The following is a 23,379-nucleotide window of genomic DNA, read 5'->3' as shown; positions in this document are numbered from 1 at the left end:
GATCGGCTGAATGGATACAAAAACAAGACCCATATATATGCTGTCTACAAGAGACCCACTTCAGACCTAGAGACACATACAGATTGAAAGTAAGGGTACAGATTGAAAGTAAGGGGATGGAAAAAGATATTCCATGCAAATGGAAATCAAAAGAAAGCTGGAGTAGCAATTTTATATCAGACAAAATAGACTTTAAAATAAAGACTATCAGAAGAGACAAAGAAGGACACTACATAATGATAAAGGGATCGATCCAAGAAGAAGATATAACAATTGTAAATATTTATGCACCCAACATAGGAGCACCTCAATACATAAGGCAAATACTAACAGCCATAAAAGGGGAAATCGACAGTAACACAATCATAGTAGGGGACTTTAACACCCCACTTTCACCAATGGACAGATCAGCCAAAATGAAAATAAATAAGGAAACACAAGCTTTAAATGATACGTTAAACAAGATGGACTTAATTGATATTTATAGGACATTCCATCCAAAAACAACAGAATACACATTTTTCTCAAGTGCTCATGGAACATTCTCCAGGATAGGTCATATCTTGGGTCACAAATCAAGCCTTGGTAAATTTAAGAAAACTGAAATTGTATCAAGTATCTTTTCCGACCACAATGCTATGAGACTAGACATCAATTACAGGAAAAGATCTGTAAAAAATACAAACACATGGAGGCTAAACAATACACTACTCAATAACGAAGTGATCACTGGAGAAATCAAAGAGGAAATTAAAAAATACCTAGAAACAAATGACCATGGAGACACGACGACCCAAAACCTATGGGACGCAGCAAAAGCAGTTCTAAGGGGGAAGTTTATAGCAATACAATCCCACCTTAAGAAACAGGAAACATCTCGAGTAAACAACCTGACCCTGCACCTAAAGCAATTACAGAAAGAAGAACAAAAAAGCCCCAAAGTTAGCAGAAGGAAAGAAATCATAAAGATCAGATCAGAAATAAATGAAAAAGAAATGAAGGAAACTATAGCAAAGATCAATAAAACTAAAACCTGGTTCTTTGAGAAGATAAACAAAATTGACAAACCATTAGCCAGACTCATCAAGAAAAAAAGGGAGAAGACTCAAATCAATAGAATTAGAAATGAAAAAGGAGAAGTAACAACGGACACTGCAGAAATACAAAAGATCATGAGAGATTACTACAAGAAACTCTATGCCAATAAAATGGACAACCTGGAAGAAATGGACAAATTCTTAGAAATGCACAACCTGCCAAGACCAAATCAGGAAGAAATAGAAAATATGAACAGACCAGTCACAAGCACTGAAACTGAGACTGTGATTAAAAATCTTCCAACAAACAAAAGCCCAGGACCAGGTGGCTTCAGAGGCGAATTCTATCACACATTTAGAGAAGATCTAACACCTATCCTTCTCAAACTCTTCCAAAATACAGCAGAGGGAGGAACACTCCCAAACTCATTCTATGAGGCCACCATCACCCTGATACCAAAACCACACAAAGATGTCACAAAGAAAGAAAACTACAGGCCAATATCACTGATAAACATAGATGCAACAATCCTCAACAAAATATTGGCAAACAGAATCCAACAGCATATTAAAAGGATGATACACCATGATCAAGTGGGGTTTATTCCAGGAATGCAAGGATTCTTCAATATACACAAATCAATCAATGTGATACACCATATTAACGAATTGAAGGAGAAAAACCATATGATCATCTCAACAGATGCAGAGTAAGCTTTCAACAAAATTCAACACCCATTTATGATAAAAACCCTCCAGAAAGTAGGCATAGAGGGAACTTACCTCAACATAATAAAGGCCATATATGACAAACCCACAGCCAACATCATCCTCAATGGTGAAAAACTGAAACCATTTCCACAAAGATCAGGAAAAAGACATGGTTGCCTACTCTCACCACTATTATTCAACATAGTTTTGGAAGTTTTAGCCACAGCAATCAGAGAAGAAAAAGAAATAAAAGGAATCCAAATAGGAAAAGAACAGGTAAAGCTGTCACTGTTTGCAGATGACATGATACTATACATAGAGAATCCTAAAGATGCTACCAGAAAACTACTAGACGTAATCAATGAATTTAGTAAAGTAGCAAGATACAAAATTAATGCACAAAAATCTCTTGCATTCCTATACACTGATGATGAAAAATCTTAAAGTGAAATTAAGAAAACACTCTCATTAACCACTGCAACAAAAAGAATAAAATATCTAAGAATAAACCTACCTAAGGAGACAAAAGACCTGTATGCAGAAAATTATAAGACACTGATGAAAAAATTAAAGATGATACAAATAGATGGAGAGATATACCGTGTTCTTGGATTGGAAGAATCAACAGTGTGAAAATGACTATACTACCCAAAGCAATTTACAGATTCAATGCAATCCCTATCAAAGTACCACTGGCATTTTTCACAGAACTAGAACAAAAAACCTCACAATTTGTATGGAAACACAAAAGACTCTGAATAGCCAAAGCAACCTTGAGAAAGAAAAATGGCGCTGGAGGAATAAGGCTCCCTAACTTCAGACTATACTACAAAGCTACAGTAATCAAGACAGTATGGTACTGGCACAAAAACAAAAATGTAGATCAATGGAACAGAATAGAAAGCCCAGAGGTAAACCCATGCACCTATGGTCACCTTATCTTTGATAAAGGAGGCAAGAATATACACTGGAGAAAAGACAGCCTCTTCCGTAAGTGGTGTGGGAAAACTGGACAGCTACATGTAAAAGAATGATATTAGAACACTCCCTAACACCATACACAAAAATGAACTCAAAACGGATTAAAGACCTAAATGTAAGGCCAGACACTAAAAAACTGTTAGAGGAAAACATAGGCAGAAGACTCCATGACATAAATCACAGCAAGATCCTTTTTGACCCACCTCCTAGAGAAATGGAAATAAAAACAAAAATAAACAAATGGGACCTAACAAAACTTAAAAGCTTTTGCACAGCAAAGGAAACCATAAACAAGATGAAAAGACAACCCTTAGAATGGGAGAAAATATTTGCAAATGAAGCAACTGACAAAGGATTAATCTCCAAAATTTACAAGCAGCTCATGCAGCTCAATATCAAAAAAAAACAAACAACCCAATCCAAAAATGGACAGAAGACCTAAACAGACATTTCTCCAAAGAAGATACACAGATTGACAACAAACACATGAAAGAACGTTTAACATCATTAATCATTAGAGAAATGCAAATCAAAACTACAATGAGATATCATCTCACACCAGTCAGAATGGCCATCATCAAAAATCTACAAACAATAAATGCTGGAGAGGGTGTGGAGAAAAGGGAACCTCTTGCACTGTTGGTGGGAATGTAAATTGATACAGCCACTATGGAGAACAGTATGGAGGTTCCTTAAGAAACTAAAACGGGAACTACCATACGACCCAGCAATCCCACTACTGGGCATATACCCTGAGAAAACCATAATTCAAAGAGAGTCATGTACCACAATGTTCATTGCAGGTCTATTTACAATAGCCAGGACATGGAAGCAACCTAAGTGTCCATCATCAGATGAATGGATAAAGAAGATGTGGCACATATATACAATGGAATATCACTCAGCCATAAAGAGAAACAAAACTGAGTTATTTGTAGTGAGGTGGATGGACCTAGAGTCTGTCATACAGAGTGAAGTAAGTTAGAAAGAGAAAAACAAATACCGTATGCTAACACATATATATGGAATCTAAGGAAAAAAAACAAAAAAAAATGGTCATGAAGAACCCGGGGGCAAGACGGGAAAAAAGACACAGACCTACTAGAGAATGGAGCTGATGATATGGGGAGGGGGAAGGGTAAGCTGGGACAAAGTGAGAGAGTGGCATGGACATATATACACTACCAAATGTAAAATAGATAGCTAGTGGGAAGCAGCCACACAGCACAGGGAGATCAGGCTCAGTGCTTTGTGACCACCTAGAGTGGTAGGATAGGGAGGGTGGGAGGGAGACGCAAGAGGGAGGAGATATGGGGATATATGCATATGTACAGATGATTCACTTTTTTTTTTTTTTTTTTTTTGGCGGTATGTGGGCCTCTCACTGTTGTGGCCTCTCCCGTTGCCGAGCACAGGCTCCGGACGCGCAGGCCCAGCGGCCATGGCTCACGGGCCCAGCCGCTCCGCGGCATGTGGGATCTTCCCAGACCGGGGCACGAACCCATTTCCCCTGCATCGGCAGGCGGACTCTCAACCACTGCGCCACCAGGGAAGCCCCTAGATGATTCACTTTGATATAAAGCAGAAACTAACACACCACTGTAAAGCAATTATACTCCAATAAAGATGTTAAAAAAAAACACTTCACATGGAAAAGAGTAATTAGAAAGAATATTCCTACTGGATACTGTATTATAATAAAAAGATATAACATCTAAAATAGTGTGGTACCAGCACATGAATAAACAGAAAGGTTAAAAAAAGAAAACAGTAAACATCTGCATACATGAGAATTCAGTACATAATGAAAATGACTTCTAATTAATGTTGAAAAGAATGATTATTCAATAATGGCTGTGACAAACAGGTAACCATTTGAAAAAAAATAAAATAAAATAAATTCCAGATGAAGTGAAAATTTCACCAAGGAAGATGAAATTAGTACTAAAAGAGAACATGGAAGAAAAATGTTTCAATTATAATTGAGTAGGAAAAGCCTAAGTGTATTACAACATCAGAAATGATAAAGAGATTTAGAGGGCTTCCCTGGTGGCGCAGTGGTTGACAGTCCGCCTGCCAATGCAGGGGACACAGGTTCGTGCCCCGGTTCAGGAAGATCACACATGCCGCGGAGCGGCTGGGCCCGTGAGCCATGGCCGCTGAGCCTGCACGTCCAGAGCCTGCACTCCGCAACGGGAGATGCCACAACAGTGAGAGGCCCGCGTACCGCAAAAAAAAAAAAAAAAAAAAAGAGATTTAGAAATTCAACTGCAAAATTTAAAACAAAAATTTTCTCCCTAGGAAGAAAAAATATATACAAAGTCAAAAAGACAGGCAGGTTTTCCCTGGTGGCGCAGTGGTTGAGAGTCCGCCTGCTGATGCAGGGGACGTGGGTTCGTGCCCCGGTCCAGGAAGATCCCACATGCCACGGAGCGGCTGGGCCCGTGAGCTGTGGCTGCTGAGCCTGCGCATCTGGAGCCTATGCTCCACAATGGGAGAGGCCGCAACAGTGAGAGGCCCGCGTACCGCAAAAAGACAGGCAACAGGTGAGAGAAAAGTAGCCACAAATCATATCTGTATATTTTATATCTACATTCATTTGTTAATCCTGCCATGAAACAAACACAGTTCCTGGACTGGAGAAGAAACAATTGTTTACTCACAGAGCATCTTCACACCATTTCTCACACCCCAATTCCCCATGCATCTAAGGTCCCTGTGTGTGCAGAGGGTTGTGCACCTATCACAGGGACAGAACCCAAAAAATATTTATCTCAAAGCTTATATAAGAGTTGCTGGGGACTTCCCTGGTTGCGCAGTGGGTAAGAATCCGCCTGTCAATGTAGGGGACACAGGTTCGAGCCCTGGTCCAGGAAGATCCCACATGCCACAGAGCAACTAAGCCCGTGAGCCACAACTACTGAGCCTGCACTCTAGAGCCCGCGAGCCACAACTACTGAGCCTGTGCGCCTAGAGCTCATGTTCCACAACAAAGAGAAGACACCGCAATGAGAAGCCCGCGCACCATAACAAAGAGTAGCCCCCACTCGCCACAACGAGAGAAAGCCCATGCACAGCAATGAAGACCCAACACAGCCATAAATAAATAAATAAGTAAATGAATGAATGAATGAATGAATGTATTTTTTTTTAAAAGAGTTCCTGGCATGTCTGCCCTTCTTCATCTCTGGAGAGAGAGCAAACTTGGCTCTGGGAAGTAAACAAATCCTTCTGGGGAGAGAGGAGGAAGGCCTCTATTTACCAATCTGGTATGTCAACAAATGGCTCTGGGGAAAGATAAGGCTTTCTCTCTAGCACTCCATCTTTAAAGCTGTTATCATTTAATCAGGTGCCAGAGGACTTTGGTTAGAAAGCCCTCACTCTTTAAAAATGTGAAAATATTCATGGAGCAGTGCTTCCTGATGATATCACAAATGGCTAATTTCTCCAAAAAATAAAAACATCTGTAAGTCAATAAGAAAACCCAAAGGGCAAAGGAAATGTAAAGGAATCTATGAAGAAAAATATATCCTCACTCATGATAAGAAAAATGAAAATGTGATACATTTTTCACTACCATACAAAGATCCAAAGGCAAAACTTGCCTTTTGGCCAGGCAAGTTCTTCTATAAAAGGCAACTTGATAATATTTCACTAAATTATACATATCACTTTCCAGGCAATTCTACTTCCACATGTGCAAAATGATGACATATAGGGTCTTTCAATAATTGCACTATTTGCTAGAGCAGAATACTGCAAAAATTATCACTAGGAAACCAATGAAATTATATGACTGTACATCCATACAACTGAATATTAAAAATCACAAAAATGAAGAAGATAATGCTTTAAATTAGGTATGGAATACTAGAAAAGATATATTTTTAAGTAAAACAAAGGTTGTCTCTACAGGAAAAATACATGATTGTGGTAACAAAAATGTGGTATGGGAAGTTGTTTTTCCAATGTATACTCTTCTGAACAATTTAGATTTTCTTTTAACCAAGTATTACCAATTCTTAGTATTTCAATTCCATGAAGTAGGAAACTGAAGTTATTCAAGCAAAATTACATATCATTTATTTCATTAAAATAACATTTTAATAAAATTGTATTTTTTGGTAAAGTATCCATCTATCTATCCATCTTTCAAATGAAGACAGAAGGGAACAGGTGAGCATGGGTGGATACATATGTGCACTCCTACTAGGAGAAATGAACAGAGACCATTCCAGGCAAAGGGGTAACATGATAAAGGCACACAGACGTCAAACTGAATTCAGGGAAAAGAAAGGAGAGATTAAGGGCGCAGAGAAAAGGGACTTGTAATGCAAAAGCATTTGAATTTTATCTTTCAGCAAAAGCAAACAATGACTTTAAAAACAAACATATATGGGGATAGCATAGATAATCCTGATACATAAATTCTGACCAGACTGAGAACAAAACCAGTATTTATGCACCAAACCTGGTGACTTTCTCAGTGTTTCTCTTTAAGGAGAAACAGTATTTATTTCAAATATCGCGCTTAAGAAAATCCAGCAAAGTGAAGGTGCTACTCACATTTCTGTTACCAGGAAAAAATGTACAAGTACTAAAGCTGGAAAAAGTGACAGTTCAATCAGGAAATTTCAAGGAAAAAAAAAACACAAAGAAAATTATAGCTCTCCAGGCTCAAACTGAAACACTAATTAGAGATAACATATATCTTAGAAGATAAACAATGTGGTGAATGTGCCTTAAGTATTATAATTTAGGGCTTCCCTGGTGGCGCAGTGGTTGAGAGTCCGCCTGCCGATGCAGGGGACACCGGTTCGTGCCCCGGTCTGGGAAGATCCCACATGCCGCGGAGTGGCTGGGCCCGTGAGCCATGGCCGCTGAGCCTGCGCGTCCGGAGCCTGTGCTCCGCAACGGGAGAGGCCACAACAGTGAGAGGCCCGCATACCGCCAGAAAAAAAAAAAAAAAAAAAAGTAGTATAATTTAAGGTTAGCAAAGAAATTTGAAACAGAAAATCTACTATTAAAAGGACATTTGAATTGCTTAAACAATATCAGAAAGACATCATTGAAATATCTAAGAATGTCTTTCTGAATACTATGAAATCCAAGATCCTTTTTTCATGCTCCCATTCAGTTTCACCCTCCACCAGCAAATATCCCTCCATCACACAGATGCTTCTTAAAAAAATCAAAATTAATTTGTCTGGTAACTGACAAGATTACTGCCACTGGAAGCAAATGCAAGAGAGAAAAGAGATACTGTTACACATTAAATGGGAGACAAATTATAAAAGTGCCATTAAACAGCATAAAATTAGGTACTATGAGATCTAATATGATAAAATTCTCTATGAATTTCATTTTTTCCTGAAATTCATTTATAATCTTTTTTGAGGGTACTGAACATAATTTCCTGGCAAGCCATCCATGAAACAAACTATAAACGTAGGTACCTAAATGATTTAGACAGCCTACACAGAATTATTTGATAATAAATATCAACTTTTGGAAGTCTTATACCAAAAACCACCATGGGCCAAACTTTAAAAAACTTTCAGGCTGAGATAAATGAGCCAGAAACAAATAAAAAATAAATAGATTGAAAAAAAATTAGAACATAGTAACAAAGTGCCCTAGACAAACACTGGTTATTAATTTTGCAAATTCTGTTAAGTACCCCAACTAACCCATCTAGCATTCACTGTGCCTTGAATAAAATAAAAATACACTGTAGTCACTTCAAGTTGCGTTCAGGATCGTATTACAAGCTATTAGTCTCATCATGACATAACCGTCTCCATCTTAATCAAAAACATGATTTCCCAGCTAATTATCTAATTAGACATTTTCATTATAAAGACATATTTTTAGTCAAAATCAAACTAATCTTTAAAAGGCAAAATTCTGCCACTTCTAAAGATGCTCACAAGAATAGAATACAAGCTAAAAAAGTTATTTCAAGCAAGAGTATCATAAGTTTTGAGCAAAAACTACTGAGGTTAATACCTATACAAACTCTAAATATGTATTACCATTGGTCTCAAAATGCATCTACATACATAAATTCTGCCACAGTAAATGAAAATCAGTCTCATGGTATAATCTCATAAGCACAATGTTGAGAAAAGAAACCAAATATAAAAACCATACAATATGATCCCACTGATTTAAAGTTTAAAAAAGAAACAGGCAAAATTAATTCTATTTCCTAGGTGTGCATAAATAAAAGGAAGAACTATCCAGAAATATAAGGAGATGTTTAGAATTCAGTCAGAAGAGTAAATAAGAAGATGGACGCGGAATCACTGAGAAGGAGAAGAAGCTGAGGGGCGGGGGTAAGAAGCGCTGGGCATTTTGGAACTTCCCGATCCTACTGAGGCTTACGTGAACTCTTGCTTTTAATAATCTTTTCAACTTCACATTTGTATTCTATGTAATGTTCTGTATGTATATGTTAGTTTACAATTTAAATCAAAGAAAAGGGGGAAGAAGGAAGGAAATAAAGCCACTAGTTACAGCACCGGTGGCTTCCAGAGACCTCGACTGAAACTGAACTGAAACTGAGGAAGCATGTCCCCAAAGTCAAGTTCCAGGGCAGCTGCTTGATTTCTCAACCTCATAACTGTGGCAGAGGTGTCAGTTCCTCTAGGAGCCAGGCTGGGTGGTACAGTTCTGAGAGTCATTCCTGCAAGTTCACTCTAGATACCCTTCCTACCTCCATCCCTTCCAATGACTGGTAAGCCCTTAATCCCTTTCTATTTATCATATCTAGAGTAGTTTCTCTTATCAGCACATGAACCCTAACTAATGCACTTCATCAAGAAAGTTCAAGAAAAAAAAAGGAATTTCCAATATGAAGTATTAACAGTAACAAAGCAGAAGGGCTAGACACTGACCATTAAATTAACCTGATACTTATCTGTCATTTCCAACAGATTTCTTAGCACAAGCATAAAAACTAAATATTTAACACTTTAAGGAGTTGATTTTCAGGTTTTATAACACAAGAAGGGGTGGTGAAGAAGGGAAAAGTATAGAGGCGTGGAGAGGAATGAAAACCAGCGTGTCTGTTACCTGGAGTCTCGTATTCATTTCCAAGAAATAAAAATTCTTTTTTGAGTCCACAAGGAATTCTACGGTTCCAGCAGAAGAATAATTTACTGCTCTGGCAAGGGCTACAGCTTGTTCTCCCATTGCTCTTCGAGTCTCAGAATCCAGAAAAAGGCTGCAAATAAGAAAGAGTAATTTCCTACATTTTGAACAAAAATTAAGTAATCTTTTGTGTGCATTACAGAAAAATTTTAAAGTTTACTCAGATATGATCATCTGTATCAACTTAAGATTTCATATTATATGCTTTATATATGCTTATAATGTAGGCTTATTGTGTTATTAAGCATTACATGTTTAAATAAATCAACTTAAGATTTTTATAAAACATCTGAACTTTCCACACTACACTGTAACTTCAATCAATCTATAAAATATACAGTTATTTTAGCACAAGTAGTTGTTTTCTACGAGTAAAACTTAACATATGTATTCATAATTTCTCCAAGTAAGACTAGAAGTCGTGCCCTATAGAGGAAACGTGTGTTAGGTGAGCTTCCTTCAGGCAAGCATTATAGCGCTGCTGGCCAAGACGGTGAGTTCAAGGTTAATGAATCAATACTATGTATTAAAATAAGGTGTCTTTCAACAGAAACACATACAAAACAAGGTTATGTATTAATCAGTTGATGAAAATGTTCTGACCAGAGGCTCACAGAAACTTAATTCTGTATTTCACCTAGGAGCAATGCTTCAGTATTTATTAATTCAGTGTTCACAGTGACTTTATAAAACATAACTACCACAGGACTTCCCTGGTGGCGCAGTGGTTAAGAATCCGCCTGCCAGTGCAGGGGACACGTGTTCAAGCCCTGGTCCGGGAAGATCCCACATGCCACAGAGCAACTAAGCCCATGTGCTGCAAATACTGAGCCTGCACTCTAGAGCCCGCGAGCCGCAATTACTGAGCCCACGTGCCACAACTACTGAAGTCCTCGTGCCTAGAGCCTGTGCTCTGCAACAAGAGAAGCCACCGCAATGAGAAGCCCATGCGCTGCAACAAAGAGTGGCCCCCACTCACTGCCAACTAGAGAAAGCCTGCCGCAACAACAAAGACCCAACACAGCCAAAAATTAATTAATTAATTTAAAAAAAGCCATAACTACTACAAATAACAAGAATCCACTGTACATCTAATAAATCCTCAAAACTTTTGTTTCACAATAAAAAAGTACCTTCCAACAGGCAAGTAAAGGGTTTCAATGAACCCTGAAAAGAATATTAGCAAATCATTTCTGCATTTTCACATATTTTGCTTCTATGCAAAAAAGCCTCTGAGAAATAAAACACTGACTACTTTTCTATTTGTGGATTAAAATTATTCTCAAATGTGTAAGATTTAGATGAACTTTTTCATGAACTTATTATGGAAGAATATAATGAACTTGCACATACCTGTTTCCCATATGTAACAATTATTACTACATAGCTATTCTTGTTTTGTCTATGCTGCATGTCCACTTTTCTACCAGCCCCACTCCCCCTTTTTTTGTTGGCGGTGCCACGCAGCTTATGGGATCTCAGTTCCCCGACTGGGGACTGAACCCAGGCCACGGCAGTGAAAGCCCGGAATCCTAACCAATAGGCCATCAGGGAACTCCCCCATTTTTTTTTTTTTAAAGCAAATCCCAAAATAGGTATCGCTTCTTCCATAAAAAAACCTTCCATATCTGTTTCTACAAGTACTCTTTTATAACATAATCACACTTTTAAAATTAACAAGAACTCCTTAATAGCTTTAATATCCAGTTAGTATTCAAATTTCCTGGATTATCTCATAAATATCTTTTTAGAGCTAATATCTTTGAATCAGGATCCAAATAAGATCTAGCCACTGCATTTGACTGGTTTTTACATCTTTATGATTCTTTTAACTTGTAATGCCCTCTTCTTTTTTTTTTAAGCCAAGGATCTGGTCATTTTCCTGTCTCATTCCTCTACATGCAATGTCCACAAGGTCTTTCAACATCCATATTACATTTCTATTTCTTGTAAACTGCTGATTAGATCTAGAGCCTTGAATAAATTCAGGTTTGACTGGTTGAAGGGGAGGCAAGGATACTTCACAGGTGGGAAGTGTACTTCATACTGTCTCCCCGTTGACGACATTAGGATTTATCACTGGATTCGGATGTTATGAATCTTATCTACCTATTATAAATAACAGTTCTGCATTAACCTAACAGATACAGGCATAGATGACATTTCAACAATAATGGCTGACAAAATTAATGCAACCAAAAAGAAAAAAAAGGAAATGCAACTAAAGATTAACATCGTAACATTTGGATAATCTCAAGCACAGGTGAGTAAAACTATTTTTGTCCTGTCTGGTCTTATTCTTTCCCTTGTCATAAACTCTGCTAGTGATACTCAGAGCTGCAAGCAAGCTCACCACTGCACTCAAAGCACAGAGGGAGATTCTTACTCCAGGAATTGAAAACTGCATATTCCATTTATTTTAATATTTCACAATGCACAAATACATATCAACTCACTATTAACAATCGGTTCTAGTTTTTTTTCCTACTGCTTTAAGTTTTCCTTGGAGTTTTCTCTCAATTAATAGATGAGATGTTCATATGAAAAACTTACATTTCTAGAGAAAGAAAGGAAACAAATAAAACTCATGATTCAAGGTTCCCAGTCTGTGAAAGATTTCTATCCCAGGTAAGACTTGAGTGGATTTCCAATAAAAAGAGAAAGTTAAGTATATTGGAAGTGTTAAGACAAGAAGATAAGAAAATATACGACTGCAAAAGTGGTGTGTCAGAGACTATTACTGTTCTACCATCATCCCCTGTCCCCTTTTTCCATTCAACTAGCTGGGCACATGGTTACTTCGGGAAAACAGACATATCCCAGACTCCCTAGAAGAGTACCTAACTTCGGATCACTGCCAAGTCAACAACGCTGGCAGGTTCTAGGACTCTTCCTAAAGACATAGACAGAACATTCCTTTTGGTTCTCTTCTTCCACTCGTCTTACATCCTGGTTCTGGGCCAAGAGATAAAGGGCTACACCCCACGTAGGCCACAAAGGGCTGTTCTTCACAGCATGGTGAAGATGGGAAAGACTCTGACAGGTGCATGTTTTGGGGGAGGAAATCAGGGTATGAAGATGGACAAAGGAAGGTTGAGATGCCCATTAGATATCAAAATGTAGGTGTTGAGTAGACTGTTGGATATTTAAATCTATAATTTGGGGGGGATATAGGATTTGATTTTTATTAATACTCTGTGATTTAAAAAATCCACTCATATTCAGACCTAATCTTTTCAAAAATCACACACGCACATTTTTTCAAGGCACACTGGCTATGCTGATTAAGCTACAATTGGTTATATTCCTTAATGTCTGGTTACTAAAAAGACCAATGGGGCTTCCCTGGTGGCGCAGTGGTTGAGGGTCCGCCTGCCGATGCAGGGGACACGGGTTCGTGCCCCGGTCCGGGAAGATCCCACATGCCGCGGAGCGGCTGGGCCTGCAAGCCATGGCTGCTGAGCCTGTGCGTCCGGAGCCTGTGCTCCGCAATGGGAGAGGCCACAACAGTGAGAGGCCCGTGTACCGCAAAAAAAAAAAAAAAAAAAAAAAACCAATGAACACTCAACTGGGGATTTTTAAGAACTAAGAGGAAACCAGAATATATATAAATACCAACCTAGCGTCAAAGTAGAAACGAAGTTCCATGAAATTGCTACACCGAACACATGACAGGTGGCTTGGAGAAGTGCCCAAAGTAGTTCTGATGAATCAAGGAATCTCTAAGAACCATGTCCCAAAAGCCTTTTCATGGTAGGATAAACTTGGGAAATTCAGGATCAACTTTATGAAACTTTTGACAACCGGAGAGCCTAGAAGGTAGGTATCCCAGAAATTCCACATGCTCAGACACACCAACAGGGTCTAGGCTACCTAGAAGACTATGGGAGTCAGAGTGGGTTATCACCCCATTTTTTCCTCTAATAAAACCCCAACTTCTTGTTCAAGTATTCTCTCACTTTCATGCACTGAAGTACTGAGAAAGATCAAGTGGCAAATTCTTAATTATAAAAATATACATTAAGGGGCTTCCCTGGTGGCGCAGTGGTTGAGAGTCCGCCTGCCAATGCAGGGGACACGGGTTCATGCCCCGGTCCGGGAAGATCCCACATGCCGCGGAGCAGCTGGGCCCATGAGCCATGGCCGCTGAGCCTGCGCATCCAGAGCCCGTGCTCCGCAACAGAAGAGGCCACATCAGTGAGAGGCCCGTGTACCGCAAAAAAAAAAAAAAAAAAAAAATATATATATATATATATATATATATATATATATACACACACACATTAAGACCACTTCAAACTAAAAAGCTTCTACACAGCCAAGGAAACTATCAACAAAATGAAAAGGTAACCTACTGAATAGAAGAAAATATTTGCAAATCATATGTCTGATAAGGGGTTAGTACTCAATATACATAAAGAATTCATACAACCCAATAACAGGAAAAAAATCTGATTTTAAAATGGGCAAAAGATGTAAATAGACACTTTTCCAAAGAAAACACACAAATCGCCAACACGTACATGTAAAGGTGCTCAACATCACTGATCATCAGGGAAATGTACATCAAAACCACAATGAGATATCACCTCACACCTGCTAGGATGGCTATTATCAGAAAGACAAGAAATAACAAGTGTTGGCAAGGATGTGAAGAAAAGGGAACCCTTGTGCACTGTTGGTAGGAATGTAAATTGGTGCAGCCATTATGGAAAACAGTATGGAAGTTACTTTAAAAGTTAAAAACAGAACTACCATATGATCCAGGAATTCCACTTCTGGGTATTTATCCGAAGAAAACAAAAACACAAACTTGAAAATAAACATGCACCCCCATGTTCACTGCAGCATTATTTATAATAGCCAAGACATGGAAACAACCTAAGTGTCCACTGATGGATGAAGAAATGTGGTATAAATATATATGTATGTATATTATATACATGTATATATATATATATATATACACACACACGACATACACACACGCAGTGGAATATTATTCAACCATAAAAAAGAATGAAATCTTGGAAATTCCCTGGCAGTCCAGTGGTTAGGACTCCGTGCTTTCACTGCCAAGGGTGCAGGTTCGATCCCTGGTTAGGGAACTAAGATCCTACAAGCTGCATAGCCAAAAAAACCCAAAAAAAACAAAAAAGGAAGGAAATCTCGCCATTTGTGACAACATGGATGGACTCTGAGGGCATTATGCTAACTGAAATAAGTCAGACAAAGAAAGACAAACACTGTATGATCTCACTTATATGTGGAATCTTAAAAAAAAAAAACAACAAGCTCATAGATGCAGAAATCAGATTGACGGTTGAGGGGGAGGGGGACATAAACGGTACAAACTTCCAGTTATAAATTAGTCGTTGAGAAGCAATGTACAGCATGGTGACTATAGATGATAATACTATATTGCTTATTTGACAGTTGCTAAGAGAGTAGATCTTAAAAGTTCTCATTACAAAAAAAAAAATTCTGTAACTATATATGGTGACGGATGTTAACTAGACTTCCTATGGTGATTTCACAATATATACACAAATATCGAATCGTGATATTGTAAATCTTAAACTAATATAATATAGCTGACCCCTGAACAACACAGGTTTGAACTGCGAGGATCCACTTACACTTTTCAATACTAAATATTACAGTACTACAAGATCCAAGGTCAGTTGACTGCAGATACAGAGGAACCACATATACAGAGGGCCTACTTTAACCGTTATATGTGGATTTTCAATGGCATGGAGGGTCAGCATCCTTAACAACTGTGCTGTTCAAGAGATAATTATGTGTCAATTATACCTCAATGAGGAAAATTTTTAATATACACACACTAATAGATTCTACTATTACTATTAAAGCAATTTTAGCTAATAAAATGGGAAAGAAATATGTGAAATATATAAAAATCAGACTACTATAAAGTTTCCTTGGGAGAAGCTCTTACCTTGGTGCTTCCTCTACTACCTTCTGATTTCTTCGCTGAATTGAGCACTCTCTTTCATTGAGCCACAAAGCATTCCCATGTTTATCACCTAAAACCTGAAAGAGCAATAATACCACTTGAAAAATTACAGAGCCATCTCCATAGCATATGTGCCCAATTAACATTTTCTCCATGCAATACCCCTTGGATTTTAATATTCCAACCTCATAAAACATATGTACCTCTCAAATACAGTCTTCTTTTGGTTGACATTAGTGGAGGAAAATTTTATATTTACCACTCCAAAACTCAACTGAACACTTTTATTAAAGACTTGAGGAAAAAATTCTCATCTTACATTTCCAATACACTGGGTAAAATATCAGAATCAATTGTACCTATTTTGTGAGGGACAATGAGCATCAATAAAGGGAATACATTCTAGATTTCAGTGGCACATAGGAGAGCCACAAGTATCATTACAAACATCTGTTTGTTGTTAATATTATCATGTCTGTTGATCAGGAAATGCTATTTCATTTACAACCAGTATGTGGCCTGTTACTTATATATGGATATTTTTACTGTGCTTTATTTTTGTTATAAGAAACTGGTAAAAGGTCTGGGGTTAATATATAACATTATGCTTTTTCCCATTTGTAATAATGGGAAATAAACTGGAGTTTTTAAGTTTAATAAAAATTTTAATAAAAATATATCCCAAATACTGAATGGGACATACTTTTACTTTAAAAAAAAAAAAAAACACTGTTTATCTGAAATTCAAATTTAACATATATCTTATTAGCTAAATCTGCAAACAGGAAAACGTGCTCTTTATTAATGTTTTTGCATAGAATACTTGATCAAAAAATAGATTAATCTATTTTCATGATTAAGGAGTACATGCATATTATTGAATGCATATATTTAAGTTCATGGAGGTAAAAGCTCTTCTAGAAGCCAAAAACAAGGCACTAATTTAAGCTCCAAACAGCTATGCCACCTCTCTGGGCAAGTCACTGTTTTCCCATGCATTATAAATAGTAGATAATATCATCTTAATATTTTATATGGCTGCTGAAAACATCAAATCAAAAGAGATCATGGTTTAACAAGTATAATAAACTATAAAATGAACAGTTAATAAATGACTACAAGGTTAATTTTTAGGAATAAAACCTACCTAAACCTCAAGAATGCTTCCAAACAAAGGAAAACATTATAGTAATGAAATGCCAGTAAGTTGGAATTTTATTTCTAAGACTCAAAGGTGACTGCATGAAGTCCATCTAGAACTATTTTTAAACGTTAAATTTATTCTACCTCCTTTTTTATTCTAATTGACGTGGAAGTGAAAGTAGACTTAGTCTCCAAGAAATAAAGCCACAATAACCAAGAATTCTTAGAAACGTTTTCAACTGTAAAATATTAGATTCAAATATACACAGAATCAAGTTTGTTTTTCCCTGAAGTCTGTGTAACTGTGCCACGCAGCTTGTGGGATCTTAGTTCCCAGACCAGGGACTGAACCCAGGCCAGGGCAGTGAAAGTGCCAAGTCCTAACCACCGGACAACCAGGGAATTCCATTAATCAAATGAAGAGACAAAGTAACCAGAAAACATTATAAATAAAAAGTGCTTCTGGGCTTCCCTGGTGGCGCAGTGGTTGAGAGTCCGCCTGCCGATGCGGGGGACGCGGGTTCGTGCCCCGGTCCGGGAGGATCCCGCGTGCCGCGGAGCGGCTGGGCCCGTGAGCCATGGCCGCTGGGCCTGTGCGTCCGGAGCCTGTGCTCCGCGGCGGGAGAGGCCACAGCAGTGATAGGCCCTCATACCGCAAAAAAAAAAAAAAAAGTGCTTCTAAGGGAAGTTAATACTTAAACACATCATGAGTTTTTTAAACTTTTAATATAGCCCTTTACAGATATGCACGTACTGAATATGGAAAGATCTCCCAGATATATTGCTTACTGAAAAAGCTTTATCATAATAGACTGCTCCACATAATGGCAAGCCCTTTAACATCCATGGATCCAGCCCATAAAATGCCATCAGTGCCCTGGTTTAAACCACACAGAGCTGTGCCATTCCTATTGCCAGTACACAGTTTCAGCACGAGAAAGAACACAGTATGTGATAGCTCATGTGAAAAACAATAGTTGATATACATGTATATACTTCACAGACTATGGCAGGATATTCAAAAAACAGTAACAGTGCCTGCTTCTAGGGATAGAAACCAGGGGACTTGGAGACAAGGGTAAAAGAAGGCTTACTTTTCATTGAACACCCTTTATCATGTGCACAAATTATCTAACATTAATTAATTAAAACTGAAGAAAATAAGCAAAAAACCTTCCAAGTGTAGATCAGATATGGGAAACATCCGTGTTGCCTATTTAAGTTACCGGGAGATATTTTCACCTAAGTTTAAAAATATCGGCTAGGATATACGCCATGGTTAATTAAAATAAACTAAAAGCTTATGTAGAAATATAATGATTTAAAACAATTGAACAAACATTTACTGAGTATTAGTAATGTGAAGGACACTGCCTGGTTGCTAGGGACAACAAATGAATAAGATCCAGCCTCTGTCCTCAAGGACTTCTTCGTGTATGAGGAAAGTCTGATAGCTAAAGATAAAATGGTGTAAGTGGTCTTCGAATGGCACAAATAAGTGCTAGATGGGGAATACAGAAAAGGGGGGAAAATTAATTTTGCCTCTAGGATCTTACAGGAAGGGTAGCCCAAATATCTCCCCTAAATTACAGACTTAAATATCCAACAGTCTACTCAACACCTATATTTTGATATCTAATGGGCATCTCAACCTTCATTGGTCCAACTTCATACCCCGATTTCCTTCCCCAAAACATTTACCTCTCAGTCTTTCCCTTCTCAGTAAGACAGTCCCATTCTTATAATTCGTCAGGCCAAAAGCCTAAAACTATCTTTGATGCCTTATTTTTTTCTTGTACATCACATCCGATCTTTAGAAAATCCGGTCTACCTTCACAAAATATCCAGAATTCAATCACATCTCACCACCTCCACCACACGCTGGCCCAAGGTCCTACCCTCTCCCACTAGAATTATTACAAAACCCTCCAAAGGGATCTCTCAGCTTGAATTTCTGGGTTTCGATTGCTAAGAACCATTGAATACTGTGTGCCTCCCTTTTACTACCTTGTTGAATAGGGGGTTATTCATTGCAGTGTCATATCCTTTCCTCATCATTGTATTTTTGATAAGTGATGTCACATTGTCTTTAAATACAGAGATCTTCACATCACAAAAACTGCTCTTGAGAAACCATACACAAGAAGTCTCATCCATACCTGAACCAAGTCTGAATATGAGATTCTGGTCTTGGAAGGAAGGTAGGTATATTCTGCCTATGGAAGGACATGACCATTGGGGGCCGCAGAAAGGGTTGTGATAACTAGTATCCAAAAACAGCCCTGAATATAACAAACCATGGTATGCATACCCTTGCATAAGCACTTATGGCAATGATTCTAGGCTGGCCAAGTGACTTGCAAAATGCAACAAAAGTGATCCTGTGCCATCTAAACTTTAAAAGGCAGAATGGGGCTTCCCTGGTGGCGCAGTGGTTGAGAGTCCACCTGCCGATGCAGGGGACACGGGTTCGTGCCCCAGTCCGGGAAGATCCCACATGCTGCAGAGCGGCTGGGCCCGTGAGCCATGGCCGCTGAGCCTGCGCGTCCTGAGCCTGTGCTCCACAATGGGAGAGGCCACAACAGTGAGAGGTCCGCGTACCGCAAAAGAATAAAAATGATGCTGGAAAAATTGGGTATGAGAATGTAAGAAAATTTACTTTGACTCCACCTCACATCAAACAAACAAAAAATTCAAAGAGAGTAACAGGCCTAAATACCAAACCTAAAACAATAAAGCTCCTAACTTGGGTACGCAAATTGGACTTAAACTGGACTTCAACAAAACTGAGAACTTCTATTCCTTGAAAGACTATTAATAAAGTGAATAGGTAAGTCACAGATGGGGGGAAGATATGCTCTCTGTGTGTGTGTGTGTGTGTGTGTGTGTGTGGTGAAGGACTCACAATCAAAATAGATAAAGAACCCTGAAAACTCAATAATTCCAAAAAATCTAATTTGAAAAAGGGGGGCAAGGGTGAGACTTGAGCAGTCGCTTCACAAGATATGATATCCAGTTTTGGTCAATCAATGTATAAAAACATGCTCAGCATCAATATTCATCAGAGAAATGCAAACTAAAACAGAGATACTATTACATGTCCAACAAAATGGCTAAACATTAAAAAACTAAGAACACCAAATGTTGGAAAAGATGGCTGAACTGGAAACATTCATATATCATGGGCAGGAGTATATATTATTGATAGAACAACCACAGTATCTATTAGAACTAAACAGAACCTGACCATGTAATCCAACAATCCCTCTCCTCAGTATATGCGAAAGTATATATGTTCATAAAAAGACATAGCAGTTTATTCATAATATCAAAAAATGGAAACTACCTAAAGGTTCACCATCAGAAAAATGGATAAAATTGCAGGTTATTCAAATAATGGAACACCACAGAGCAATTTTTGAGTGAATGATAATGCACAGTCTCATGAACCTCAGATATGATGTTGTGTGAAAGAAGCCAGCACAAGCAAGTATGTATCATATGACTCCATTTCTATGCAGTTTAAGAACAAACAAAAACAATCTACGGTATTAGATGTCAGAACAGCAGTTAATTTTGGTGGCCAAGGAGGAGGACTGACTGGAAGTGGTATGAAAGAATCTTTTGATACAACGGAAATGATCCATATACAGATCTGGATGGTTGTTACACAGTTATATATGTATATAAAAAATTTTTTACTAAATTGTACACTTAGGTGGACTTCACTGTATATGTGATATTTCAATTTAGAATATCTAAAAACAAAAACTAACAAACAAAACAAAATCTGCTAGCCTCAGAAAGAAATACATTACGTTCAATGTTTTAAAAATATAAATGGATTATATGTTTGCAATTTGTTTTTTCCACTCTGGAAGATTTGAGGATCTACATGAAGATTTCCTAACTAAAAACAATACCTACGTAAAGTGATAATTAAACTTAGAAAACACAATGACAAAATCTAAGACTTTGTTTTATTATGCCCCATCAGAAGTCACAAGGGCAGCAAATAATCTTTTATTTGATTTTCTGGAACTCTATCCACACAAAATTAAGAAAAAAATAATAATACTTTCATTTCAATATGATTTCTAATCTGATATTTATATTTTATCAATTTCAATTGTTACATATCAATTCATAGCCACAATGTGTAAAATTAGCACAAGGCATTTCTGACAGAAAAACGAAAATTTCGGCAGACTTTTCTTCTTCATCTGTGTTTTATTTCAGAAAAAAACATTTTATTTTGCTGAAAGCCACACCTCCACAACCACTTTAACAGATGGATTACAATCTTAATCTGAGTAGAAGAGATGATTTATTCATCTCTATCCAATAGCAGAACGCCTGCCTCAATAAGCCACACAGACGTCTGTGAACTGAAATGACACAAGAGCCCAGGTCAGGCACTTTTCTTCTAAAAATGCCCCAAAGTGGCCCAGTATCAGAAGGGGACTGAGTGTGCCTCTAGGTAGAATATATTCGGCCTGGAAGGACATCTTGTGACTACTGCTTTCTGGAGCTGGGCTTCTGTATCATTCCGCATCCAATCAACATTCTGGCACTTTGAAAAAAGGATACCAGACTCCTAAGGGAGGCGATCAACTTATGTACATTCTCTATTTCATACTTATTCGAACATACCGGAACTTTCACAATCATTCTAAATGTAAGAAAGGATGTGTTTCTAATAGGAGTAAGCAATATTATTTTAAAGTTATAATAATTCAAAAGATATCTTAAAATGTACCAACCTGGACTTCTATATGACGAGGGTTATCAATAAATTTTTCTATTAGTAGCCTATCATCACCAAAACTAGAAGCAGCTTCTTGAGATGAAAATCTAAAACCATCCCTGTAAAGAAAAACAGAACAGTCAAATGAACACAAAACAAATACAGCCCTCGATATAAAAGAAAACTAATTAAAGGTTTATTTGTGCTTACTTCTGCACAAAGCAGAGAAAAATTCACTTAATATACCAATAACTCAATTAATTTTGGTTGAACAACTCTTCTACTCACTAGCTCTGTGGCTCTGAGTGAATGCTTTAATTTCCCTGATCCTAGATTTTTATAGAAACAGGAATACCAATACTTATTTCACCAACTGTTAAAAATGAGGTATTTGTAATAAACCATACAAATCATATAAAATTTCATTTCTTTGACCTTACTATACCTTAATTCCACTAATAAAAAAATATAAAAATGCATATACATTTGGCTCAAAAGTCAGAAGATGCACACAAAAAAGTAAAGGACCTAGACAACTGCACAAATGGGGCAAAGCCACAGCAGATATACTCAGTAAGAACACAAAAGGAGGGTCCTCAAGAAGACTCCCTGATATTTTAAATACACAACTTTAAAAGCAATGACCTCCCACACATCCATACAGATCATTATAATTTTATCTTCTTTAAAATTGTTCAAAAATTTTAAAAGTTCGATTTTTTAAAATAAAAATATGAATTTAATTATTGCTTTATATATTTTATTTCCAAACTATAACTTAAACATTATCATTATTAAAATATGCTTACTAAAGTCATACACTTTGAAATTTCACTCAGTCTATTAAAAACTCAAACTTGCTTACCTAACACTAACTAGAGTATGTTATATTCCATTCATTGATATACTCAAGAGTATAAAATTTAATTCCTTTTATATGTAATTAATAGTTTCTTAATCTTCAGATCAAATACCTGTATATAATGTTCAACATTAAAATTCTTTTAATCCTTTCATTTGCAAACACTCCATCTGGCAATATTAGAAATAACTATCTCATTTGTTTGTGTGCTTGGAAAATACAACATTGCAAGTAAACACAGACTAGAAGGATAAATTTGAAAACATATGGCAAACATTTCTATTTCTCAGCATTCTCAGAGAAAAGATATCACGTTTTCTTAGTCCTCCATTACTCCCTTGATTTTAGGGAATGGAGTTTAGATCTCAGGAGACTGCAAACCTCGAAGAAACGGAAGCACAATGAATCACTGTTTTCAATACCATATAACTAACTTTTTATTAGATGGGATACAATGATTCACAAGGAAAAAACAGAGTACTTTACAGTTTCTCTCTGCTCTAATGATTTTAAAGTTTTCATTTTGCATTTAAATCAAAAATACCAAAAATTTAAAAACTCAAAGTCACCCAAATAAATTATCAGGTTTGAAAGCATTACCAACATGTTTTCAGTAATACATTCATTCAATAAATGCTTACTACTCATGAAACTATGTGCCTGGTACATATATATATGTGATGGAAATACAAAATTAAAACAGAAACTGCCCTCACAACACCTAAAGTTTAGTGGGGTTACTCCAAAATGTAGACATGATCAA

General features: G+C 37.3%; 1 protein-coding gene across 2 annotated transcripts in view; it reads right to left on the bottom strand.

Annotated features, from left to right (window-relative positions):
• Positions 1-23,379, bottom strand: part of PCCA (propionyl-CoA carboxylase subunit alpha) — a 359,511-nt gene that overhangs the window by 212,725 nt on the left and 123,407 nt on the right. For both annotated transcript variants that reach the window (XM_081214648.1, XM_081214649.1), the window contains 3 exons: positions 21,771-21,873; positions 15,847-15,941; positions 9,807-9,957 (listed from right to left, as the gene is read on the bottom strand). In XM_081214648.1, the coding sequence (XP_081070774.1) occupies positions 9,807-9,957; positions 15,847-15,941; positions 21,771-21,873 (349 nt within the window). The remainder of the gene's footprint in view (positions 1-9,806; positions 9,958-15,846; positions 15,942-21,770; positions 21,874-23,379) is intronic.

The sequence above is a fragment of the Mesoplodon bidens genome (assembly GCF_964165515.1).
Source record: "Mesoplodon bidens genome assembly, chromosome: 17".
Classification (NCBI taxonomy): Eukaryota; Metazoa; Chordata; class Mammalia; order Artiodactyla; family Ziphiidae; genus Mesoplodon; species Mesoplodon bidens.
This window is presented reverse-complemented; position numbering and strand designations above follow the sequence as displayed.